The 25,522-nt window shown below is 39.0% G+C and overlaps 2 protein-coding genes across 12 annotated transcripts in view; one reads left to right on the top strand and one right to left on the bottom strand.

Moving 5' to 3' along the window:
* Nucleotides 1–5,721, top strand: part of BMAL1 (basic helix-loop-helix ARNT like 1) — a 53,037-nt gene extending 47,316 nt beyond the window's left edge. For all 6 annotated transcript variants that reach the window (XM_026104407.2, XM_026104406.2, XM_026104405.2 and 3 more), the window contains 4 exons: nucleotides 571–679; nucleotides 2,470–2,563; nucleotides 4,290–4,392; nucleotides 5,015–5,721. In XM_026104407.2, coding sequence (XP_025960192.1) covers nucleotides 571–679; nucleotides 2,470–2,563; nucleotides 4,290–4,392; nucleotides 5,015–5,175 — 467 coding nt within the window. In that variant the 3' untranslated portion in view covers nucleotides 5,176–5,721. The remainder of the gene's footprint in view (nucleotides 1–570; nucleotides 680–2,469; nucleotides 2,564–4,289; nucleotides 4,393–5,014) is intronic.
* A 341-nt stretch (nucleotides 5,722–6,062) lies between these two features.
* BTBD10 (BTB domain containing 10) overlaps nucleotides 6,063–25,522 on the bottom strand; it is a 29,050-nt gene continuing 9,590 nt past the window's right edge. For 4 of the 6 annotated variants that reach the window (XM_064512973.1, XM_064512974.1, XM_064512975.1 and 1 more), the window contains 7 exons: nucleotides 14,487–14,680; nucleotides 13,491–13,776; nucleotides 11,356–11,458; nucleotides 10,502–10,622; nucleotides 9,386–9,583; nucleotides 7,886–7,996; nucleotides 6,063–7,170 (listed from right to left, as the gene is read on the bottom strand). In XM_064512973.1, the coding sequence (XP_064369043.1) occupies nucleotides 6,860–7,170; nucleotides 7,886–7,996; nucleotides 9,386–9,583; nucleotides 10,502–10,622; nucleotides 11,356–11,458; nucleotides 13,491–13,776; nucleotides 14,487–14,680 (1,324 nt within the window). In that variant the 3' untranslated portion in view covers nucleotides 6,063–6,859. Of the gene's footprint in view, nucleotides 7,171–7,885; nucleotides 7,997–9,385; nucleotides 9,584–10,501; nucleotides 10,623–11,355; nucleotides 11,459–13,490; nucleotides 13,777–14,486; nucleotides 14,681–15,544; nucleotides 15,633–20,647; nucleotides 20,942–25,522 lie in introns of those variants that run through there. The other 2 variants (XM_026104408.2, XM_026104410.2) reach the window with 2 other exon arrangements.

Genomic DNA, 25,522 nt, shown 5'->3' with positions numbered 1-25,522 from the left:
GACAACCTGAAGCACTGTGCAAGTGCCAAATCACATTAAAGTAACAGTGAATTTCTAAATGTTCAGAGCCCACTTTTTCTTCTTTTCTGAGATACTTGCAGTAACCTGTAGGGGCTTGATTTATGTTCATCAGGTAATGAGTTTATTCCATATTGACTGTGTCTGCGCTGGTAAGTTCTTTGCAGAGAACAAGTGTGTCTGGAGATAAGCCTATTCAGCCACAGATTAAAGCAGGTGTAAGTAAGCTATTCTCTACTAAGTTTGGGCAAGAGATACTACCAGATGCTTGAAAGAGCCAGATTCTGAAAAAAGTCAGAATATGTATACCTGAGTCAGAGTATGTACACCTAGTGGCATAGGTGCATGTCTAAGAGGTATAGCGCAGCCTGGCCCAGTGCAAGTCGGAGCATTCCATGTATTTGAAGATACTCACCAGTCAGTGGAATTGTAAATATATACAATTCATTTAGTTCTGACAAGCTGAGGGACCCCTTCATGCTTAAATGCAAGCGTTTTTTTGGAAAAGGGTTGCAAGCTTTTATCTGACCTTAAGATACCTACTTGTTTCAGGTGGCCCAAAAAGGACCCATCCTACTGTCCCAGGAATTCCAGGTGGAACAAGAGCTGGGGCGGGTAAAATAGGGAGGATGATTGCTGAAGAAATCATGGAGATTCACAGGTGAGAGAAAATGGTATTAAGTTAAAGGAAAATCAGTGGCTTTTTTTTTTTTTTAAAGAAAATTAAGGAAGTCTTTCTTCAAGCTGAATGTGGAATTAAGCAATTGTATTTTATAAATAGACAGCTACAGATACTTATATTGAATGTCTGAGGCACTTGAAGCCCACAGTGAAGGAATGAAAAAGTTACAGCCTTCCAGTTTTCTACTCCAAAAGGACTAATACTGAAACTTTTTTTAATGGTGATAATTATCTGTTTACGAGAAACAGAAGGTAAAAAGAGCAACTAAATAAAACCAAATTCCTTTCCATGCTTTGCTTTTCCCATGACTTAAGGGTATAAGTGGCACAACCTCAGAATGCCAAAACTATTGATAATGTGCCACATTTGCTTTCCTGTGATCCAGTTCACTTTGATGCTTATAGCTTTTTTGGAATATAAGTCCAGCTTAAGGAGTATTCACACAGCTTATTGACCAAGGATACAATGATTAAGCTAGTGCTGCCTTCCCAGAGGCAGTCTGTCTAAAAACAGCTCCAGTTTAAATACAGTCATGTGGTACCCTGCAGTAAAGGCCTGTAGTAATACCTAGGTGGTTCTCAGAACAGCTGTGTCTCATCTTTCTGTGTCAGCAGCTGCTTTCAGGAGGTATCGCTATTAATTTCTACTGGCTAAGGATCCCCCTTTCTTCATGAGTTTCCTCTTGGGAATTGTTCCCCTGCCCATAAAAGCAGTCCCATACAGCAAATGTTCAGTGGTATTAACGGTTCTGAGCTGCAGTTCAGGAAAAACTTCAGATCCATCTCTAATAGTTTTGTTTCTGCTGCAGGCCAGAGACTACTTACATACTTAGGCAAAAAAACAGTAAACCTATCACAATAAGGACTGGCATTTTTTTCTGTCTGTAAGCGTACTTTTAAAGCAACAGAAAGATTGAACCAAGACTTTAAAACTTCCCATCACTTTCAGTAGCTGCAAAACTCTTAATTAGCTGCAGTGAATGTAGTAGTGTAGTTCACTCCCCATACTTTCCTTTCATTTGAAGACCCTGGGTTAGTTCAAGTCCTCTTTCAGCAGCTGTTACTGTTCTCCAAGGCTGCTTCTGTTCAGCTTTCCCAGGGGAACTCTGCCAAGGATAAGAGTCTCATTTCCATTACTGTTCTCTGTAACTACCCCTCCTCCATTTAGTCTGGAGATTTGTTGATTCTACAGTTAATACATTATTCATTATTAAAAGATTGATATTTGATCAAGCTGAGGAAAACTGAAGTGGAAAATGCTGCTTTGGAGGTTTTTAATATAAGTTAATTATATCACATGTCTAGTGTATTTCTGTAGCAGTAGCTCACTGAAGGAGTCTAGGTTAGTATGGCTGATGCAGGCCAAATTCTTAGTTGGTATAAGTTGAAGCAATACCCAAAAACTGAGATTAACTTTTTGGTTAGAAAATACCCAGGATCTGTTCCTTGCAGATGCTCTGTGAAGGCTGTACAGCAACAAATAAAGGTGGGAGGAGGTAGAGCTTGCAGACTGAGTGAGCTGGACAATGTACACACAAACTGTTGTTGTTAATCTAGCTGCAAATTAAAATGATCTGGCTGCAATTTAAAATGTTGCTGCTGCTGACTTGTGTAACAGTGAAAAGGTGATGAAACTACAGCAATGAATTCCAGGCTTTTAAACACCTTGTGCCACCTGATGATAAGGTCACCATTTGAAACTCCAGGTCTCTGGCACTTGACTCCAATCGGTCACTAGCAAAATCATTCCCTATTTTGTTCATATGACAGGATAAGAGGATCATCGCCTTCTAGCTGTAGTTCAAGTCCACTGAATATTACCAGCACACCACCACCCGATACATCATCACCAGGAGGCAAGAAGGTGAGAACAAGCTTTACAAACTGACTTGCAACAAGCAGTGTGAGATGAAGCTTATAAAATTACATGTGGTGTTGAACTCTGTATGGCTGAAGGAGTCTGTGACAGCAAATCACAGCATTCTGGTGGCCCCAATCCCTTTATAGCAGTCCATACAGTGCAGAAACCAGTAGTTCTTAAACACTAACAGCTTTTGATATCTGCCTGCTTCCTAGATCTTCCCTGATTTTATTTTTTAACTGAGCTGCAAGTAAGTACCTCACCTCGTGTCTCTTGATCCTCCAAAAACCCTCACACCACGTAGTGGTGAACATTGGAATTGCTGTTGTTTGAGCACTCACCATACTCCTGTTAAGTCTAATGAATTACAATGGCTTTACCATACTGCTGTAGCAGAAAATGTGACAATTAGGTGCTTAACTGTGCACTGACAGTTCTTTTAAATCAATACTATGCACCATGCCTTGTCCTAAGATTGCTTGAGTAACACTCACATACCATTATCAACACTTAACCACTTGAACACTAATACTAGCTGCTTTTAAGTGATGTAGCAAATCGCTGCTTATAGTTGTCATATTCAAGGCAAGAAGAGCACTTACCCAAATTCTTATTCTGTGCATTCAAACCCTGCTACAGACTTACTTTTTTTTCCCAGAAACTAACATGGCTATACATAAGAATTGTTTCATTGGAGCATATAGCTTATGTTAAATATTTCCTCCTATTGGTGGCTTACTTTTTACTTGAGGTAAAACTCGAACTTGTAATATGTTAAGAGTTCTAATTCTAGGAACAGTCATTTGTGCTCCATCTGCCCTATAATAATTCAGCACCTGCATATAGTAAGGGTGACTGTTAACATAGCAGAATTAAGGAAAGTGCATATGGTGAGTTGGGTGTGTCTAATATGGTGCCCCCTCGATATTTATCCTTATCTAGAAAGCAAACTTGAAAAGCCTTCTACCTACATAGGGACCATGTAAGTTGTGGCTCAAGTTCCAACTGATGCTGCCTTCAAAGGGAGCTCAGAAGTACTTACCCTATGCCTTCCAGTGTAGACACATCTGAGTGATTAAGACTATGGTTCAAATTCAGCTATTTCCTTGCTGCTTAAGAATCTCAGAGATTCTGGAACTTCTACTCATCGTCCTTGCCATGTTCTTTATATGATCATGTGCTTTGGTGTACACACTGCCACTGTGCTGCTCTGTACCAAAAATGGTTAGAAGTAGCATCCAGGAGCAGTGCTCAGCTCATGTAGTCTTAAGTTTTAGGAGTGTGATCCCCTCATACATGAAGGACCTCAGTTGACAGTCCTTTACATGCACCTTATCTGTAAATTCAAATGTTCCCTAGTTAGCTCCAACTACTCTCACTTGCAGATGGAATAGTTAGGAGATTTCTGCATAATCTTTATGAGCACTTTTAATATTTTTTCAGAAGTTACTTTTAGAAGTTTAGCATGTAGTGCTGACTCTGTATCACCACTGCAAAGGAAGGGATCTGCTATGAATCTGGCATCTGCTTGATGGGCATAATAGAGGGAGAGGAAGTAGATCTTAACTTACAACTAGTCTCACTAACTAGACTTTAGATGCTGAGGTTTTTTTTTTTTCCAGAAAGTCTATCCTCACTGTATTAAAAGGTATCCTGGTATGAGACAATATCTTAAATCTTAAAATGTAATATAACACGCTGCTTTACAGCTTCTATTTTCTCTTTTAAGATCTTGAATGGCGGCACTCCAGACATTCCTTCAGCTGGGTTACTGTCTGGGCAAATCCAAGATAACTCTGGTTACCCATATTCTGACAACTCGTCTATTCTTGGTAAGCAAGGACATACAATAACTTACCTTACTATCAACTAAACACAGGATGACTGTAACAAGATGATTGCTTTTAGCAGTAGCTTCCTTTTACCATCTGTAGCACTTAGCTAAACAATAAAGCCCATAACCTACCACTTTAAGTCTGCCTAAAAAGGTACCTACAAGAGTAGCCTGACAATCTATATGTCTAAGTTGCTTTATATTGTCATTTTTTAAAATAGTGGTTGTAAGCCTGTTTTTCTTGCTGAATAGGTGTGCATTAGGTGAGCTCCTCACCTACTTCTTATGAATGCTTTTAAACAGCTAGAGACAGTAAGAAAGGCTAAGTTGACTCCTAGGCATTAATCTAGATTATTTTGGTAGTAGAACACATCATAAGATGGTCCGTATCAGGTATACTGGTCACTTCTGAGAAGTGACCTAACCTTTGTACTCTTAACTCCCAGGTGTCAACAGTATCCCTGAAACTCTGGCAACCTGGCTATCACACATACTAATACACACAGAATAGTTCAGCCTCTTCAGCTGTTCTGCTCCAAGTCATGGGGCAAGTGACCATCACAAGTAAAGTCATGAAATAAATCTGGACTTGTGACAACTTACTGTGTTTATGCTTACAGGGGAGAACTCCCATATAGGCATTGATATGATGGACAACGATCAAGGATCAAGCAGCCCTAGCAATGATGAAGCAGCAATGGCCGTAATAATGAGCCTTCTTGAAGCAGATGCAGGTCTTGGTGGCCCTGTGGATTTCAGTGATTTGCCATGGCCCTTGTAAATAATGCACCTTGCTTTAACATCCAGATATCAAAGTGCATTTATTGGTGGAGTTCTGCAGTCTGTGAAAATTATTGGATGGAGAAGCTTTTATGTATGAATTTCATAAAAGCCATATCAGAATGCAACTCATCCTACCATGTGTAACTTCAGACAATGTGGAATAACCCGCTACAGTGTTGTGTGGATTTGGTTAGCTGTGTATAGCTTGCATTACTTGTATATTTTGGATTTTGTTGTTTGAATTTTTTTAAAATCACTGTGCAACTCACTGGCATCAGTGGTAGCTTTTATATGCAAATGACCATTTCAGATGTATGGTGTGTTTTTACACTGCAAAACAGTCCCCATGTGGATATTTCTTATACTAATTGTACCATAAAGCTGTTTATTCTTTCTTGTAAGAATCCTTTACTATAAATATTGTTAAAGTGTAATGTATTAGACAGTTAAATATTTTTAAAATAAATGTTTCCCTTGTTCTAAAATGGAGCATTTACTTTGATAAATAAATTTGATAAAACCCTGCTGAAGGTGCATGCTAGAAGTGGTTGCCTATTTATCATTTCTTTCTTTGGGGGAAAAGGGCAGAAAACAATGCCTCACATACACTGTAATGACAAAATACTGCAAGTGTATTTCTAGAGAAGCTTAACTACTTGCTCAGTTCCTGAGCTTAAACTAAGAACAAACATCTTGCAACAGAAAGGCTAGTTAAGGTAGTGTGGTAGTGCCACAGATTTCTCTTTAATATTAAGCAATACTAATTTTTCACCCAAAATATTAAGTAACAATCTAAGTGTTCTCTAACACTAACCACCATAAGGAAAGAAAAGCAGCTATTTTCAAAATTCATCCATATACTTATTCACTGATAATTCAAACCCATTAAAATAATGGAAATTTTATTTGAATGAAAAACTTGTTTACAATCATTAATAAATGAAGAATGAACCTTTTGCATTTTCCTATTTCATGACACTTATGAAAAGTTTAGTAAATAAATATTTGTGAACAGATTAAGGTAAGGCAAAATTTCAGATAAAGCCCCTATCAGTTGTTCACAACTTTTGAACATGGCTCACGCTGCAAACAAGTGAAAAAATTCACTGAAGAACTTTAACAAGATGTTAAATGGGTAATTGAATCATGTCCTCAATCCAAAAACCCAGTAGTAATATTTTTGTGCTCAGCCATATACAATAACTTTAAAAGGGTCAATCTAGTCAGAGCAAAACTATTTACAGTTAACACTTTTGATAGAAGCACTTTGTTAGTATTGTGCAATACATTTATAAAAAATGGCTTGAAATTCCATTTATCAACCATTTATAAAGTGCTACTATCAGTTCCAATTCTGTATTCTAGCCCACATGTAACAATATTGAATTGTCACCAACATCCCATTGTTTTTGATGGGCTTAGAGTGAGGACAGTCCAGCATACAAATAACCAATGTCACAAGCCTACTGGTAAACAAATACATGTATGTAACTGTAACCGCAGGATGTTTTATCTGTACTCTTTAGAAAACAATCAGATACTCCCTTTAGTCTTTTAAAAGGTCCATACTGCAATATCCTAAACACTGTTACACAATGGAGAAAACTGGAATTGCAGTGTAGTATGAGTTGAGTACAGAGTCACTTTAAAGTAGCATGCTTTTGTTTTAATACGAGTCTACATCAGAGGGCTGGGTTCTGTCCCTCAGTATCCATCTCACTGTTATTAGGTGGAGGATGAATAGGCAGAATATCCAACTCATCTACTTGGGGAGTAGGATGCATTACCACAAGCTGGTCCTGGGGTATATCTGCTGCCGCTGCTGCTAAATTTGTAATAGATTTGCTTTTCACACACTGAAAGTCAACATGCCGACTCTTTCCCTCCTCCTTCTCCCATGACATCCGAATAAATGGTCTTTGGACATAGTTGTAAATCACCTCAGGCCTTCCACCTGGTCGCTTTTTCACTTTCTCTTTGTATGTAGGGTAACCTAAGAAACATCAGATAATACAAAAGTTAACATTTCCTGTACTGATTAGTTCAAGCTTTTCTTTTACAAAAAGACAAGGTATGAAGGCATAGTGAAGATCAGTAGTTGTCACCACTGGCATCCTGAATGGGAACAGACACCACTGTGTTCTATTTAATGTTAGCTAAGGAAGGTAAACGCACAGTCAAAAGTTTTAACTACCAACTGAATTGTAAAGAAAGGTTACAATACTACCGATAATGAACATGCTTTGAGCATGTATTTTAGTGAGAAGGCTCTTCTAAACTTTAGAGGCAAAGCTAGTTGCTCCTTCCTTAAACCAAAGCATCAAGCTGTTTTAATAACACTACGATCCGGAAGGCAAGATGTGAGACCTCAGACGTCAAGAGCAGTGTTGCTCTGATCTGTGATTTAAGTTTCCAAGCAGGATCTAGTGCCCTCTTCCACCTCGCCTTCCTCCCAGCTGAACTTACTCTACAAACGGTCTAAGCAGCTAGATAAATTTTGCACACCAGCCATGAGCCTGTAATCAGGTTTTCTAGCAGGAGCAGTTGCTTACTGGGTACCATTCCCCCTCTTGCCATTTTATCATCTAGCCTCACTATGATGCACAGTGTCAACCCTGATTCCTTCAACTGTGAAGATGATCATAAAGTAGTGAAGTGCAGCAGAGCTCTTTCCCAAAGAGCCAGTTTGTAAGCAAAGTTTTTCTTACCTTCAATGCCCAATCGGATCTTCTTGAGCCCCCTTTCCTTCAGAACCGATTTGGCCACATCTCGATTTTCAATGTATTTGAAGAATCTATACAACTTTGTGCTGTAAATAACTAAAAATACATTTTAATGAGAAAAATTGTATTCAAAGATTAAATTTCTAGTTTTATAACACAAAGATTTCATAATCTTGTTTCTACTGTTTTGCTTTAATCAAATATTTTTATTTCAGAACAAGGGGGAGAGGAAGAGAGACAAAGACAGACTTAAGAACCTCTCAGAATATCTGAGACAGAAATCGGAGGGAAATGGCTGAAGGCACTGTGAACCTGGTCGGCTGTACAGCTTCTCCCCCTGCCCCCAGTCTTGTCTGTTTTGTACGCTTAGATTTTTGAATGGTTTAGAATGCAATAGGACAATTCACAGAGCAAACCACATGAAATACTCCCAACCTCAGCTCCAGAAAAAAAAAAAAAAAGAACACTGATTCCCCTCCCCGCCTTAAGCTGGAATTCCTGCAGACATTCAGAAACCTCCCTGTTCTGCCTGCCACTACGTAAGAGAGATCCAAGTTCCTAGACAAAGCAGTTTCAGAAAACCCAGACACATGAAGCAGAGCAAGAGGAAGTCTTATGAAATATAGTCTATATAGCACCTGAAAGGAAGGTATTGGGGCCATTAATCTTGTAAGGAAAGCATTAAAAAGGCAAGCATGTGCCTGGCTAATTACTTACGGTATGAGGATTTTTTAATTCACATTTGAGACATGAAAGTTCAAGAAACCTGAGCCACCTTTGTTACTATGTTGGAACAGCCACATTTGATTTGTAGTTAAATCTACTCTCTCATTGGAGGGATAGCTCTGTAACTGCAGGTTAGAATCCGCCAAAAATCTAGCAGAACTACCGCCTCTCCCCCCCCCCCCCCCCCGGAAACTTTTAAGAGGATTTTACACTACTGGAGTACAAAGAGCATCTCAAGCTCCTACTCCCCCCCCCCCCCCGGTCAAAATCCTAAAATTCAAAGTTTTCACATTGGAGAGACATTTCCAGCTACAAGGATGACATACATGCAGGGAAGGCACTCCATTAACAGGTGCTTTAACTCATCTATAGGCCAAGCTGTTACACTTCCAAAAAACATTAGCAAACGCTCACTTTCTGTTTCAAAGCTCTGGTTATTCTCCCACAGTAAGCAGGACTCCTATCCAACTTTTCTTGTCAAGCTCTTTCTGAAAGTATTTCCTTCCTCTCCCCCCCCATTGACTAACAATGCCTTAGAAATAAAGATTAGTTCCTCTTTTTAACCTAAATTTGAATGTAACATGCAACATATGCTTAAATGAAGCAAAACATTAAACAAACTACCAAAACTAAGTTTTTGTGACGTATTAGGGATGTTGTAAAGACTTGCTAACAGTGCTCATGAATAAGTTACAGCAGCATGTTTACTAGTACCTTTGCCATAGTGTGGCTTAGTGAGAACCATGAAGACAAACTTACTTTGTGAATATTCCTCTCCCATTTGTGGAGGGTACTCTTCATCCCAGTCAACCACATCATCATCTGTCAGCACAACAATATGGCATTCTCTTTCGCCACTTTGAGCACTGGCTACCATTAACGGGAGAATCATTTCTTCCAGGTAAAACTCAAACTGTTTGCGAGCACCATCATTTGACAATTCATGCATGAGAGCACCTAAAATAAAAGTTTAGAAGCATGGGCATATTTGAAAATTTGGTGAAGAAATTAAAGCAAAAGAAACACAGCAGTTCTGTTTATTTTGTATTATTTACTGCAGACAGCTGTAAATAGTTTATTAGTTTGCATAAGATCAGAACTTTTTCAAATGTTTACCAGAACCGTATCAGCAGTTTGATCCGATAGGACTGTCCTGCAGATACTAACATTCTGCTGGGCAGACAGCGTAGTGACTTCAGCAGCACTGCGCAGATCTCCTGAATGTTTTACCACTGCTAAACATTTGGTAATTGTGTGCAAGACTCCTCTCAAGCTTCCTAAAAGAAAGCAGCAGCTTAAAAACAGCCTCTCAAAACCTTCACGGTGTCAGCCGCTAAAACCTTCTGCTAAGGACAAAGTGCACAGGGAGCGTGACTCAGCAGGCGACACACGAGATGACAGCACGTCGCAGCCCGGCAGGCAGAGGCACACACTGGCCCCTGCATGAGCTCACAGCTGGAATTGCACAGATTGGCTTGCTAGGCAGGCACTGCGCTGAACTGCATAAAAGTCATGAGACGACAGGACCTAAGACATAGGCCAGGTCATTTTAAAACTCTGGCAAAAATTTTGGCTGAGTTCAGGGAAAGAGAGTTGGAGAGATGCTACACACTTGGAAGCGACGCACCAGCCCAGCTGTACTTCTTTTGCTAGCAACATGGCATTTCTCTTAAGTGAGAAGTAGAATAAATTATCCTCCCCCTCCTCTGCAAAAATACCACTTAATGTTAGTGGTACCTGTACTGCAAATACATCAATAGATTTTAAGTATTCCTCAGAGCTGAGTACAGCAGAAAAACGCGTGCTCCCGCTGTTTCATTTCATTATCTCAAATACTATCTATCATTCACATACTTCAAAAAACTCCATACTTACTGAGATCTCTGCATTTAATAGTACTGTATTCAAAGGAGATACAGAGATAGTCACATGCTTCTCTCAGTTCAGGAATAGATATACCATCAGGGCAGCGAATCACTCCAGTCTTGTAGTAATCCTACAGTAATGCCATAAACAAGAAGCACAATGCATAAAATGTTCACTGACAAACATTTAATTGTTTATAAGGCTCTCTCCACAATCAACTCCCCCCAAAACTTAAGGGAGAGTAACATATGTATTAAACTTTGTGAACATTATTGTCCTCAAACTGATCATGTTTCTAAAGTAGCTGCTTTCAGAGCAGTAAGCTTAAAATTGCTATTTCAATGATAGCTATAAGTACTGATCATTTCTGTGCATGTATACTATCTTTTATCTATACATCACCCAGCTTTTGTTATTCTGGTTCTGTCAACAAAGTAGTATAGCAGCTCTACGTCTTTGTAGAAATAGGAAATGTATAAGGGGCCATGCTCTTCTCAGACTGAAATTCACTTTTCTCCTGTTACCTGCTGTAAGTTAATTTCAAGTACTATACTTCACCTAATTCCAGTACAAGAGAGGGCAAATACATCTGTACTAGGTGACTGTGCAGATGTACAGGAGAAGGTGGACAGATTTTCTGTGTTCTGTCTCTATGGCTAAGATGCATCATTAAAAAAAAACTAGAGTGTTTTCATCCTAAGCTTCCCCCCCGCCTTCAAACAGTACAAAAGAACAGTATTTATTCCATCCACAAGGTCCAGATATGTAAGTAAAGCTAAATCAAGAAGTGACATTTTTAATACTTACAGTATTTAGTCTAATAGTACTTCCCCCTGCCTTTTTTCCCCTCCATAAACACTCACCAGAATAGCACGAAACACAGTGGACCCAATTCCTTCAGCAACTTCATACTCTCCTTTTTCATTAGGACGCGTAAAGTTATGTTCTCTGCCTGATCCAAACATTCTGTTCAAGAAAATAAGTAATTTAGTTAGAATTCCTTATTATGATTTTTTCGTAAAGCGGAGAAGTAAAGTGTCAGAAGTTGTTCTGAAACGGCAGAGGAAAGGAAAGCCTGTCCCATCTTGTACATACGCACAGTGTTCAGTTTACGTTTAGCAACACCACTAGCAAATAGAAAGCAGAGTAATGTAACTGAGGAAAGACTAGTTCTGTTCTTCAACCTTCAACCTACCAATATTATTTGATCAAAACAAGAGTTAAACCAGGCCATTTCCTGCCAGTACTGAAGCTGGGTGGGAGCCCAGAAGACACCTTCTTCAGCACCTGTGTGGTGGATGCAGCACAAAAACAATTTCTGCATGAAATTCTGATTATTTAAAAAACCCTTGAGGTAATTTGAGAAACAGAGCTTAAGTATTCAAATAGATACAACTCATCTAAATTTAATTTAGTTTAAAAAATTTAGTTAATTTCAAAGTTAAAATATCATTCTGATTGAAGATGCCCATAAATAAGCACAGCACGTACAGCCTATTTCTTCCAGTCAGGATGCATGGAAATTTAAGTTAAATTTGTGATCGTCTCAGCCTAAACTTTTCTTCACGTCTCAAACTGTATCTACAATATCCCACTAGACTGCCAGTAAAGACAAAAAAACCACACGCAGCTTTTTAAAATGTCTCAACTATACCCTATGCTTACAAAATATTGCCATCTTTATGTTTTACTTTACATTGCTTTCATATACGCCCCCTAGAGAAACATACAGTGGGGAGTACTGTACACATTTACAGTGGAGAACAAATTCACTTTTCCCACTTGCTGATTTGACATGAGTTTTCTGCCCACTTTCTAAGCCAAGAAAGAATATAATATTTATGAAAGTGGCAGTCTCATAGGGTACAGGCTTAAGGCACAGAATACATTCCTACTATAGCTACTTTTACCTCCTAGTACATGCTAGTTAAGCAGTTCTTGCTCAGTGTCCTGTGAATTGGCACGGGGGGAGAGTGGGTTTATAAATAACTTGCATTTTAGAGCAATATTTCCATATTTTTATTAACCTACTTTTGAATTAGCAGAAGATAAAATAAGGTTGTTCCTTGGACCAATCCCCAAGGGCAGAAAAACTCAGCAACACAAAGAAATCTAGTGCATTACCCAGCACCACTTACTCTGAGGGTGAACATGAAAAAGGAGACTATTTCACCACATAGCTTCACGCTGATACAGCATCTGTTATACTGGATATTTACTTGTAGACATGTGTGCATATATTATACATCTACAAATTCCTTATATCAAGAATTTAGTTGTATTAATGATTACTTCTCTTTATTTCCCTTTCCTGTTTTGTTCTTCTGCAAGTTTGTAAGCCAGCAAGAAAAATTTAAAATCTTTTCCTACCAAGTAAACCTGTTAAATATATTGCTCTTTATAGTTTATATAATAAAGTATTACATGCACATCTGTGGACTTGCATTCAATTTTAAATGCTAGGTCTCTCTGCTGAGACACTGACCGCCAGGCTGTATCGACAATAACCATCTGACATTCCCTTGTTCAAAAGGCATTTCAGAAGACAAATTTGCTGAGCTTGAATGTTGTTAGGGTAGGCCCATTACACGAAAATAAAAAGTTCAAGCTTCTCCTCCTTGCTAGTTTGAAAGAGACTAGCTATACTCACTACTCTGTTTTACAAAGCAACTAGCTTTAAAAACAGGAGATAGCATGGGCAGACTAAATACAGAAGCAATGCTCAAAAAGGTAGAAGGAAATGAATGTCATGAAATGTTCATTTATTTAGGAACTCTTCTGCCTCTAGGTAATAGATATCTACTGGCATCTCTGCCAAATACAGAGAAGAACCTGTATCTGATTCTTACTTTAAATACCTTTACAAAGTGATAATATTAAACATTAACAGATTAGCTGTAGTAAGATAGGTTCAACAGCTATTTAAACACAGTTCTTAATACATTTGAAGTGTTTATGACTCTTTTTCACAGTTAGAGATTAAAAAAAAGATACAAACCTGCCCAACATTGTATTAGGCTGTGCTGTAAAGATAGAGGGATCTACCACAAATCTAGTGTTGTCCACTATGAGTGTTACTCGTTCAGACGTTCTTACATTCCGAGCTCCCTCTTTTCCATTTTCGTATACAAATACCATTTCCCCACCAGCCTTGCAGCTCCCATCTGAACTTGACTGGCTACTGTTTCTGCTGCTGTTCCCCATGCTGATGGTGGAACCATTCGGGGAAGCCTTCTGAGGACGAGGGCTGCTTGGTCGAGAGGAACTGTGATCCTTTTCTCGATCTTGCGGGGGAAGAGATGAAGGGAGAAAAATGCAAACAAAATTAAGATTGACATGAGTTCTATGCAACTTATTTCTTTCCAGAAACAAAACATGGCAACTTGATAAGGTACAGACAAACTCAGTTAAAGATATTCTAGTAATAACAATAATAAAAAACCCTACGGAAATAACAATTGTCTATATAGGAGATCCCAAAGTTTCTACTACTTGGACGTCAAAGCCACCTTGTCTTCCCAAAGCCATTACGAGAATAATTTAGCATTCCATTTTTGAAAAAGCAGCTCAGCATAATGTAGGAGCTATGCATCAAAGGTCCTGTGTTTAGTGCTGTAGTTCAAAGTCACTGCCCAAGTTTTTGTTTAAAAAAAAAAAAAAGAAAAAGAAAAGAAAAGAAAAGAGAGAGGGAGGACAGGAGGGAGGTTTTTCTAGATCCATATTTCTATATACATAAATGCTATCAAGTAAGGGGAAGTATTTAGTCAATTCTGTTCTCAGAATTGATTGTGATTTGAACTAAATAAGAACATCGCATAAGAATACAGGCTGCAGACTGAAAAAGAAAAAAGACCTGGCAAAAAAGGTTACTCCCAGGTCAGAGGGCACATGTTAGAAGTCTGTATGCTGTACCATCAACAGAAAGAATGCTTATTCTTTTAACAAAATAGTAATTAAGTTTTTAATGCTGAAAGGCTATGGACTCTGAACACACCAGAGTGATACTGTCTTGTTGGCGAAGTAACATTCCTGATGCATGGAGTGAGCTGAGATTCTGCTCTTTCATGGGATGAGTCACGAGATCTGTCACTTGATCTGCGTCTGTCCCTTGATCTTTCATGTCCACCACTAGCACCATGAAGGCTCATTTTTGTACAGTCTAGTCCTTTAGCAATACGAGATGAGGTACTAAAAAGAGAAATAAGAGAAGCATTCAGCATTTCAAGGTTTCATAAGCATTGTACATTTAAATTTTAAAGGCATTTACAATTTATGCTCCACATACATGGTTTAAAGATGAACATTATCCACCTCTACTGTCTTTATTTATGTTTATATTAACAAACACAAACAATGATTTGGAACATTAAATAGATAGATAGCAAGAAATACCTGTTTATTTCTGTGTGATCTACAGAAACATTGCTTAATCAACCTGCCTATGAACCTGAATTCACAGAAATCCCTTCCAGAACCAGTAAGCCAAATACAACTGGGCATTTTACTTTGACTCTTAATGTGACAAAGTGTTCTAATCAAAACAAGAAATTAAAAGGTAGGGGTCATTTTTTCCAATAAAACCTCTTTTGGAAAACCTTTCTCAGAGTATAGACTTCCATACTCATTTGGTTTTTATTGCAACTTGCCCTTTAAAAAGGAGGTCAGCCGTAAGCTAGTTAATGCATCAAGACACATCAGTCAAGAGTCTGTAGCCGGGCATTCTTTTCCTTAATTTCCAGTTCCTCTTGGAAGAGCCAATAGTAAGAGATCACAACGCAGAGAGCAAATGTATCAGCTAAGCAAAGACCTACAGCACTGCTGGTAACAAGCTGGACATTTGTTCTAAATCAGCAAAATTTAATGCAACAGTTTTAGACTTTTTTAGACTAAGTCATATTATTTTTCTTAAATTAAAGATACTGATTTTATTTTGCAATTAATGATTAAACCTACCAACAAGACATCTTAGTACAAGGTCCAGCACTTTCAGAAACTAAAAATTAAATATCAACTTCAAAAGCTATAGTAACGAATTTGAGCAAAAATACTTACGTTTTTAATTTACACTGTTCAAAACAGATACATGAGGACAGCATAGACACATCTGTCTCCTTGCATTCCCACTGAATTCCTACATCAGGTCCTTTGCTACTTGCCTTTTGAGCACAGGCATGACAACACTCCTCATTTACATGGTAAAAGTTTAACTAAAGAACTTTCTAAAAACCCCAAGTACTGGATTACTGAGATAGAAGTGGGGACACCTACGAGATCCGAGATCCGACAGGTACAGAAGGATCATTATTTCCCAGTTGTTTGTGACCAAGAAAGAGGGCCACAATGACCCACTTGCTTACAGCTCGTGAATCCAACAGCTTACCCAAGAGACCTGAAATGCGTCTGCTAGGAATGCTATATGATTCAAGGGCACAAAGAGGTAAGAATAATGGCCTAGCTAGGAACAGCACAGCAAATTTTAGGAGCATGAACTGCACAAGCAAGTTGCACAGAATGTCCTCTTTTTACTTGGCTTGAAAGAAGAAGAACAAAAAAAAAAAAAAATCAAGGCTATTCTATCTAATATGACATGTTTTAGCTTCACTGTTTCAGCTTCAGGCATCAGTGACTGAAACAAGAGGAAGAGTTTAAATTAGAACGAAACAGGCTATTATAGACCTTATGATACAGTTTATATTGTGCTAAAATTGGCACAAAATGGGTTTAGGCATGCAAAGAATAAGAAATATACCCCTCAGCTAAGGGATGCAAGTTTCTCCCCACCCCATTTGAGCAAGGGAAGATGCTCATAACTGATAAAGCTGAAGTTTGGTGCAGAGAGAATCTACTGCAATACTGTTTCCTGCCAAGCTGAAAACATGCTGCAATAAGACATGCATCTTCTAGATGCGAAGTCAGCCAGAGGTCTATTGAATAAGGTAAGACAACTGCAAGCCTTGCCCATGACTGGAAACACTCAGATGTACAGTCCAAGAATTAAACCAGTCTCATTAAAAGGCAATAGCATACTCCACAAGACATCCAGTGCTATTTTGAATGTATAAAAGATATGTAACATTTCAGCATGGTTAACATGTCTCCTTACTTGTTTTACTTCTCTATTATAAAGAGATGTTCTATATTATGAAAATGAAACTTGCAAAAATTTGACAGGTTGAGATCCTCAAACATCCCTTTCATGAACATCAACAATTCAGAAAAACCTTTGACCTTTTCTTACACATATACTAATGCATACAGAAGATAACCATTTTAACAGGTACAAAATGTGCCCACAAACTAGAGGAAGTGAGGGTTTGCAGCCTATGATTAAAACCTGACTTGCAACCAAAGTTTGAACCCTGCTTATAGATGATAGTCATCATCTATCATCTGTACATCATCCAGTATCATCAGCTAGATGATACTAACAGCTAAACTTAATAAAAGACAGTCACAAACCTAAAATTTCATATCTCATCTGCCCTTAACTGTTTTAGATTTGCCCATCATGGTATAACCATCCCACAAGGAGAGCTAAAAATGAGTACTCAAACACATACAGGGCAGTCTGGAGACAAATTATCTCAGCAAACCCTAATAAAACCACATAAGTGGGCCTTTGCCAATGAAGCATTTTGATCCTACCTCCAGACAATATTTTTAACCATGCAGTGGGAAACCACAGTTTTGCAGATGACCTATTTCATAGTATCAAAATTATGATTTCCTACTTCTCCATGACCAAGGCACTCTGTTTTCTTCAAATAAAGAAAACGTACTAAAAAGATGAAACGGCATCTCTGTAAGGATTTGCAAGCATATCACGTATTTTGGCAGAGCAGATATGAATTACCCTTTAACAGAGAAGGCGGCAATTAAAATGCAACTCTTAATACCAGAAAACTATCTAAAGCCACATTACCTTCTAAGCAGTGATTCAGAGCTCGCACTGAAGGAGGGTGAGCCCTGGTTAATAATCTCTTCATAGAGTAGAGAAAAACAGGTGCTACGGGAAGTCGCACTGACTCAGCTGGCAGCCGCCTTCCTCCTTAGTCATTTCAGAAGAGATGCCAGGCGTGTTTAGCTCTTAATGTTCCAGCTACTTTTTCCCACCACCGGAACCAGGCTACTTTTGCCTCAGTAGGTACAAGGAGCAACCAAGGCAGGGGGCAAGAGGACAAAGGCGCACGCAGAGTGCCTTTCCTTCTCTGGCCGGCCGCAGCCAGACCCTTGGCGCGGGGTCGTATGAACTAGTAATTCAGCATGCAGCATTGCTAAGGAGGCAGAGACCTCCAGGTGGAGGAGGACAGGAACTTTAAATATTAAAAACAAATTTGTTTCTGAAGCTAAGTTAGTAAATAATTTGAAAGAGTTGTTCAAATTGGAACCGGAGACACCATTCATTTGTTCTACGTTGTACCTTCATTAATGCTAACTGCAAGATAGGCACATTATCCGTTAGCCAGAAGAACAATACACAAAATGCAAGATATCTGAGATTTCAAGCAGTCTGGCTTGAGACAGCACCATCTGAATCACAAATCTTCACTCATTTTAATTACAGCCATTTAAAATGTCAGTCTTAAGTCTCATCATCGTTGAATCACAACGCACAAAAAAAGTAAGTGCATTTCTTTGAACCATTGGATATATACGTGACAAAATGTGCAGTTCCATTTGTTCTGCAGCATATGGACTCAGATGAAATGCTACTACCGAAATGTAACTTCGTTTTACAATAAGACAACTAAAACTGAGAAAAGTTTAAACCTGAACAAAGAGAACATATAAAAAGAGGGGTGGCATCTAGCAGGTCTGAAGAAACATTTACTGGCTCTATCCTGCAAGATTTGACCTTGAAAACTGTGTTACTGAGCTACTGTATAAGCTAGTCTGAAAAGGAGCCTCAACCCTACACTTGCAGCCAATATTACATACGAAAGAGCAGCTATGACTTGGATTTTACTGTAAAGAGTCTTTAGAAAAAGTTGCAAGCGTTCAGAGAACATTAAGACATCAGAACTCCGAAATGAATTTGGTTTTTTGGTAGAGGAACTTGTTAGTAGTATCTTTTTTTTTTTTCCCCTCCTAACAAAGCTTGGGGAGGGGGGCGGGGAGGGTTGCAGAAAACGCAGAAACCCTTTGCTTTAGGCCACTAATCTAAGCCTTGTTATGAGTCATTTAATTTCACTCATTAATAAGTATTACCAAAATATTCACTCCTTCTCCTGTAACACAGTTGTAAATTAATGATTTCTTAAGTTACTAACAAAGACTTTGTAGTGCATTTTGTTCATCGAGGCTTAACTTTTGTCCAAAATGGGACTTAACTACAAAGTGATCCAAAATGATGTGGATAGGGCAACCCGGCCTCCACCGGGGAGTTCTGCAGTCGTGTCAACGCAGCTCACCTACATGGAGGACAAAGTGCTCAAGAAAAGCACAGCAGCCCGACTTGCCAAAACAGGGGAACGGTCAGGAAGCGCTAGGGCTCACAAAAGCGTTAGGCAGACCAGATAAAACAGCAGTGGTTTTCAAAGAGCAGCAAACCACTGATAGTTAGAAGCGCCAGGAAGCCACTAGTCTTCCACAGCAGCTGGCTGTCACACTACATTAATCTGTAACTTCAGCCTACAGCAATCAATGATGCTCTCGGCACATCACATCACTTTAAGCCTCCAAGACAGTCACTATAGTTTCCGATCTCTAACTCACTCTAAAAAGAAGCATTTGCAATTTGAAACTTTGAATTAATTCCCCAGTTGATGACTAACAGCTACGACTTGCACTGGGGAAGGTATGGGCAACGACTGAGACACAAAAGCAGCATATTGAGCAAAATTCTTCTCCTGGGCGCTTAACATTGTGTTTAATTTACAACAGTAAAAGAGCAAAAAAAAAAAAAAAAAGAAAAAAATTATAAATCCACACGTTCACGTCCTCACTCACTAAAGCTGGCCAAAAAAAGCAGACTAGCTAACCCACAAAAGTTTATAGAGGAGAGTGTCTTGCTTTGTATTCTACTTTCCCATAGGAAAAAAATATATATACTGGTATATTTAGACAATCTCCATAAATTCAATATATTGTTCTTTCCCGACTCCAGAGGAACACTGGGACACTATCGCTGCACCCATGCAAGAACTTCAGGGTCAGTAAGTGATAGAATTTATTCTCTTCCTCAATTGCTGCTGAAGGAAGCTCTGCTTTTGCAAAAGGAGAAAAGAGGCATTTTCTTTAAAAGCAGCTGTCACACAAACAAAACCAAATAAGCTCAAAGCTCTATTTAAGCAAAACTGCTTAATACAGAGTAAAGGAGGAAGACAGTACCATCAAAATGGCAGGCTTGTCATACTGGTATGCTTTGTATTTCTGCAGTAAGGCAAGAGCTTTTTTTTTAAAAAAAAAAAAAAAAAAACACCACTGTAAAAGCAATTTAATGATGCTTTCGAGTCATCTGTTGAGTTTCCCTTTGTCTTTACACATAACAACATATGACAACTCTGAATATATTACTAATGATTAAAAGAAGTCATTAAACTGAATTAATTCTACCACCAAAACAATTGTCATGTATCCCAATACATAAAGTTCACGTGCATCTTACTTAACACTGCCAATAAACATACTTGTTTTATAAAACAGCCTCTTATCCACACAGAATTATGGTAGTAAACAAATACACTTATTGCCAGGAAAAAAAACACCATAAAAACTTAGCTAAATGCAAGGGACACAGCAATGAAATATTAACCCAGACTTTCATTCATTTTTCCCCCCTTACCTTCTAAACTTTTATTAACTAACTCCTCTCAACATACAAACTTAGATCCAATCCTTTCCGAGGACACTTGCATTCACATAATCAAGACTTGCATAAAAGGGATATAGAACCTTAAAGATATACACGAAGTTACAGCAACGTTTCTGTGAGGCTTTTAAAAAAACAAAAACAAAAAACAAAAAACACCCTTCTGCTCACGCTACTGTGACTGAACACAATGACAGCGCTTATGCCCCTCTCCTCCCCCTGAAGCCTGCTCTTTGTCAGCAGACATTTCAATTGACCAGGACACACAAAGGACAGCACTTCTCCTGTTACTCATTCTCCTCCTAAATACTGTCCACAGATTATTCCTGTTAACAGGTACGCACCTTCCTCTTGTCTCTATCACGGAAGAAACACAAAAGCATGGAAATAATTTTGAAATCAGAGCACAAAGGAATTCTGTTCCTTCCAAGAAGGCAGCTTTGGAAGCCAGATCAGCATCCTCTGGCATTACTTAAGTTCAGCATATTTGATATCTCCATCATCTCATCAGTAGTTCACTGCACCAGCAGCCAGCCTTACTTTTTCCTCTATCATCTTCCCCCTCAAGGATAAGAGGATTGTAGCTATACAGTCCATTAGGTGCTCAAAGACGCAAACCCCTCTAGATACCAGTTCAATTCATTTTCTCTCAGTCACCGACTCAGCCATGCGTAGTGCAATCCTGACGTCCGACCTCGCAGCCTCCCGCGAGCCCACTCCGACTCCGTCCTCGCCATTCCCCCTCTGCGGGCAGCCATTGGGTACCGCGACTGACAGGCAGGGCGAGGAGCGCGCCAGAGGAGGGCTGCTCCCCACGCCGCCAGCCACCATCTGCGGAGCTATTTCTAGTCCTGCCAGCTCGTCGCGTTTCAGCACACAAACGCTACATCTGAAAAGGGTACTGCTAACTGTCCCTTGTCACACAACTCCTTTGCTTTTATAGACATTCAAATCCACGCACGTTTCAGGGGACAGTTCATCTGTTACTGTAAAGTCTCCTGGAATGGATATTTAATATGAATTCCCCTCTCGCTAAGTTCATAAGCGGGTACAGCAATAGCCTTTCGAGAACAAGACAGCACAGCCTCCATTTTTGGACTAGAAACATCCCTTTTCCAGCAAGCCTACACTGGACAAAAGCATGCACAGCTTTAGAGGAAAAATGTACTACGCTGTGACAATCTAAATGTAGTTCACCAACTCCTGACACACCACGCCTTCACACCAATAGGCCGTCAAATGCTTGATAACACCTCAAGCCTGCTGAGCACAAATAGAGTAAAAGCAACACAGCAAATTACTGTTTACATGAGGATAAACTCCTCTAAGGGTATTCTTCCCCTTTGGAGAAGGATAAGTAAGTATTACGCTACAGCATTTTTAAACGATTGTTTTTAGAACGTCTGTAGGCTGTTTAAAGAAGTCACAATGCATTGGAGGAATAGTTGAAAAGCAGATTAGGAATCATAATAAATAAAAATCAAGATATGAGAAACAGTAGAATGAAAATACAATGAAAGCTGAAGGAATAAGGGGAGGTTGTCCAGAAAAGGCCTGCTGTTATAAAGAAGTCATCAAGAAAAGAAAGCGACTCCTGCTTAAAAAGGCAGGAGAGCACCAGCATCGCAGACCGAGAAGTCAGTTCTTTAGGCACTGAAGGGGAACTTCTGCTCACACAATTTCAGTTATCTGAGCCAGCCAATTTCCTCCTCTTCTAGGGTTTTGTGGGGGCTCATGCAACCCTCCCTCCACCCCCTGGTAGAATAACCATCACAATCTTTATATGCCTTTTATTCCCTCCAAGATAAGCCATGAAAGCCACCCTACAAAAAGTATGATAGAAAAGCTGTCTGACTCAAACATTTTTTTAATAGAAGAGTCAAATAGCAGCAAGAAAAAGTACAACTGTAGCCAGGTTCTTTCAGCACGGATTCCCTATGCAGAGTCTTTTCTCCATAGCAGAATTAGCACGCTTTGTTCTCCTTTGCCCCAGTTTCAGGCAGAAAGCATGTGCCTTGGATAGCATAGCTCCAAATTCCCCCCCAGCTACCTGTCAGGCTAAGACACGCATCCATCAAGATCTTCTAAAAGGCACAGTCCAGCAGCCTGGCTTTACTTGGGCCACAGAATCTTCAGTAAAAAGGTCCTTGGAAAGTATTCTTCCCCTCTGATTAAACCAGAGAGTACTACAGGACTTTCCCTCCGCTCAGCCTGGCAGTTTTGATGAAATTCTGCTCTGAAGCTCTGAAATTCTTAACCCCATAATTCTGCATTTCAGCAGGTCCTCTCAGTTGTAATACATTTCTTAGTAATTCTGTTCCATTTCAGGAAGGAAACAAACAAACAAAAAATCCCGTGAGTCTTCAGTTGCCAAAGGTATTTTTCAAGTAGCAAAGAGTTAACCTTTAGGCAGATTTACATTCAAACTCTATCCCTTCCGTCAAACTACGCAACTACATGATCTCCATACAAGGATACTGGTTGTCTTTATTTATACACCAGCAATTCCTCTTCCATTTTCAAATGGTGACATTACCCAATCAAAGTTCAAGAAATTCAAAGCGACAGAAAAAAAATTCTTCCTTGGAAAGTCCCTCCAACTATTAAAAAAAAAAAAAAAAATCAGCTTCAGACGTTCAAATTCAAAAGAATCGAGTCTAAACACTTCCTGAACCTGAATCTAGCCATTATAGTTTCTACTCTCAGAGCAGAAAGGACCAGACAACAATTGCAGAGGACAGCTGTCCTTAAAAGTTCTAGGGATGTATCTGAGCATGAGTTTCATCTCTTAAGTGCTTAGTGACTTAATTAAAAATGAGGGTCTGAACAAGCTCTGCATGACTTTGAAGTCCACTAAAATTAACATCGAAAGGTATTTAGAGAGCATCATTTGCGTGCTGGAAAAGTTCAAGAGAATTTAGCCAGACTTTCTGCACAGAAGGCCACCAAGTTTTCCTTTTCAGCAGTGTTTGCGAGCTGCCTGCTCAGAAGTAAGAAATTTCAAGAAGAAGAAGAAAAAGCTGTTTAAGACCACTCTACCTTAGGTACCTTACAAAAGGTTAGTAGACCAATTTTTGAAAATCACAACTTTGAGTGCAGCCCATTTTTCTAGATTCCACGAACATCTCCTCCCGGTCCAACTCAGCTTCTTCTGAGGTGTTTATATGATGGTGCAAATAAAAAGCTAGATAAAGAGATCTTGATTTATCAGTACCAGGTTGCAATTGAGAGCAGGTATGTTTGCAGTTACCATAAAGTAGAAGATGCATGGCAGCTTTTTCACAAGCTGTGACTTAAGCCCATGGTGAAAACAGGCCTAATGGCTTTAGTGTCACATATTGTGTAGGCCTGCCCCACTCTAAAATATTCAACTGCAGAAACCCCATTTACAAGAGGAGAAAAAAAAATTCTTCCTGCATTGGAAAACAGGTTATGCATTTTGCTGTCATTATAGGGATAAGGAAAGGAGTGCTTGCAGGGATGCTTCATGTGCTTAAAAACACTGAGGCAAGCAGAACTTCAGTTCATGACCCATAAATGCATCCTCTCAGCATGCAATATTAGGAAAAAAGTCTTAATCTTCAACATCTGCACAGTAACTTGTCATCTACGGGAAAATTTTCAAAGAGGTTCAAGATTTTCAAAGACTCAAAAGTCATGAAAACAGAATCAAGGCACAGATGCATTTTGTTCATTAATGCAGTAGGGCAGAAAGGATTTTCAATCTAACATCAGCCAAACAGAATGAACAAACAAGGAGCTATTAAATGTGACTCTAGAACAGACATGGAGAAATTCAGGACAAATTATAAGAAAGAGGCAAGTTTAAGCCAAAAAAATTCTCCACTACAACTTCAGAGAAAGCACTTAGTGCAACAGGATTAGAATGAAAGTCTCCAACAACAACAAACAAAAACTACAGCACTATAGAGAAGCTAATAAGCAATGAAAAATTAAACAGAAAATACATAACAGCAATACTTACTAAAGAAAACATTAATTCAGAGACTATTTCCTTGAACCTTGGTCACCATCTAGTCAACGTTTGATTCCCAAAAGTTGTCTTCTGTCTTAATCGGCTACTTAAATAAAAAGCATCTCAATGACTTCCATAATAGCTTTGACAAACAGTCCTGTTTGTATCATTAGTTACAGTTAGCTTTAAGATTACACAATTTCATCCTGTCTGGCTCTTTAGATTCATAGAGGGGATCATTTGGATTATGTTTTTGGTCCTCATTTTCTGCAACTCTCCCTTCTGTTTATTCAGAGCTCTGTTACGTTGCCCATTTCAGAACACTGAAGAAAAGAGAGGAGAGAAAACAATAGTACAACCTGCCAGAAGTTTCGAAAATTGGGGCTGATACCCTCAAAACTAGAAAAATAGATTTAACACTAACCCATATAACTGTTTCATACAAATACCTCAGATGGGTTTGCCACAAGTCCTTAACACAGCAATGCATTGAAGGGAACTGCGTTCCATAGCCGTCCTTGCTGCCACAGAAACCTTGCACACAGCTGGATGGCTCACAGTCCTAGATCGTGCTTTCTGTGAGTCTAGCAAACTCCATAAACTATATTAAGAATGTTAACGCTGTTGGATTAAGCACTCCAGAGCATCAAGAAGTGACAAACCAACCAGCAATCTTAAATTTTACTCCCTTGTTGACATGGATTATAAAGTACTGATTTCACTACTACATTTTGCAAACCTATTTTCTCTAACGCATATTTTGAAAGTGCAGGACAAATAAGACTGCAATACTCAAACCTTAAGACAAAGCAGTTCTGTTCAAGTTCTACCTTTAAAATTTGTTTCCCAAAGCATTTTTCTAACCCTGCAGTTTTCACACAGACTTTCACTTCTCTTGAGAAAAAGCATCAATTAAGTCAGAAGCAATATTAATATACCTATATTCAGCCATCCCAAACTGAATTATTTAGTTTAGTCCTTAATTTATTCATTACTCTATTATGACCTCAAACTATTAACTGGATTCTCATTCACAAAGCTTTCAAAAAATGTGTCTACATCATCTGGGGAGGTGGTGTGGGAGGGGAACATACAACAACCCCCCCCGCCCCCCCAGATGTTAGTTTGAGTACTATTCCCCTAACATACCTCCATAAAATGCATTATTTTGGAAACATGGATTGTGTTTTGCTAGAAATTCATCTAACTTAGTTTATACATGCCTTATTCCAAAGGAATATAT

Source organism: Dromaius novaehollandiae, chromosome 5, assembly GCF_036370855.1.
Source record: "Dromaius novaehollandiae isolate bDroNov1 chromosome 5, bDroNov1.hap1, whole genome shotgun sequence".
Classification (NCBI taxonomy): domain Eukaryota; kingdom Metazoa; phylum Chordata; class Aves; order Casuariiformes; family Dromaiidae; genus Dromaius; species Dromaius novaehollandiae.
Note: the sequence above shows the minus strand (reverse complement) of the source record. Positions and strands in the feature narration are given on the sequence as shown.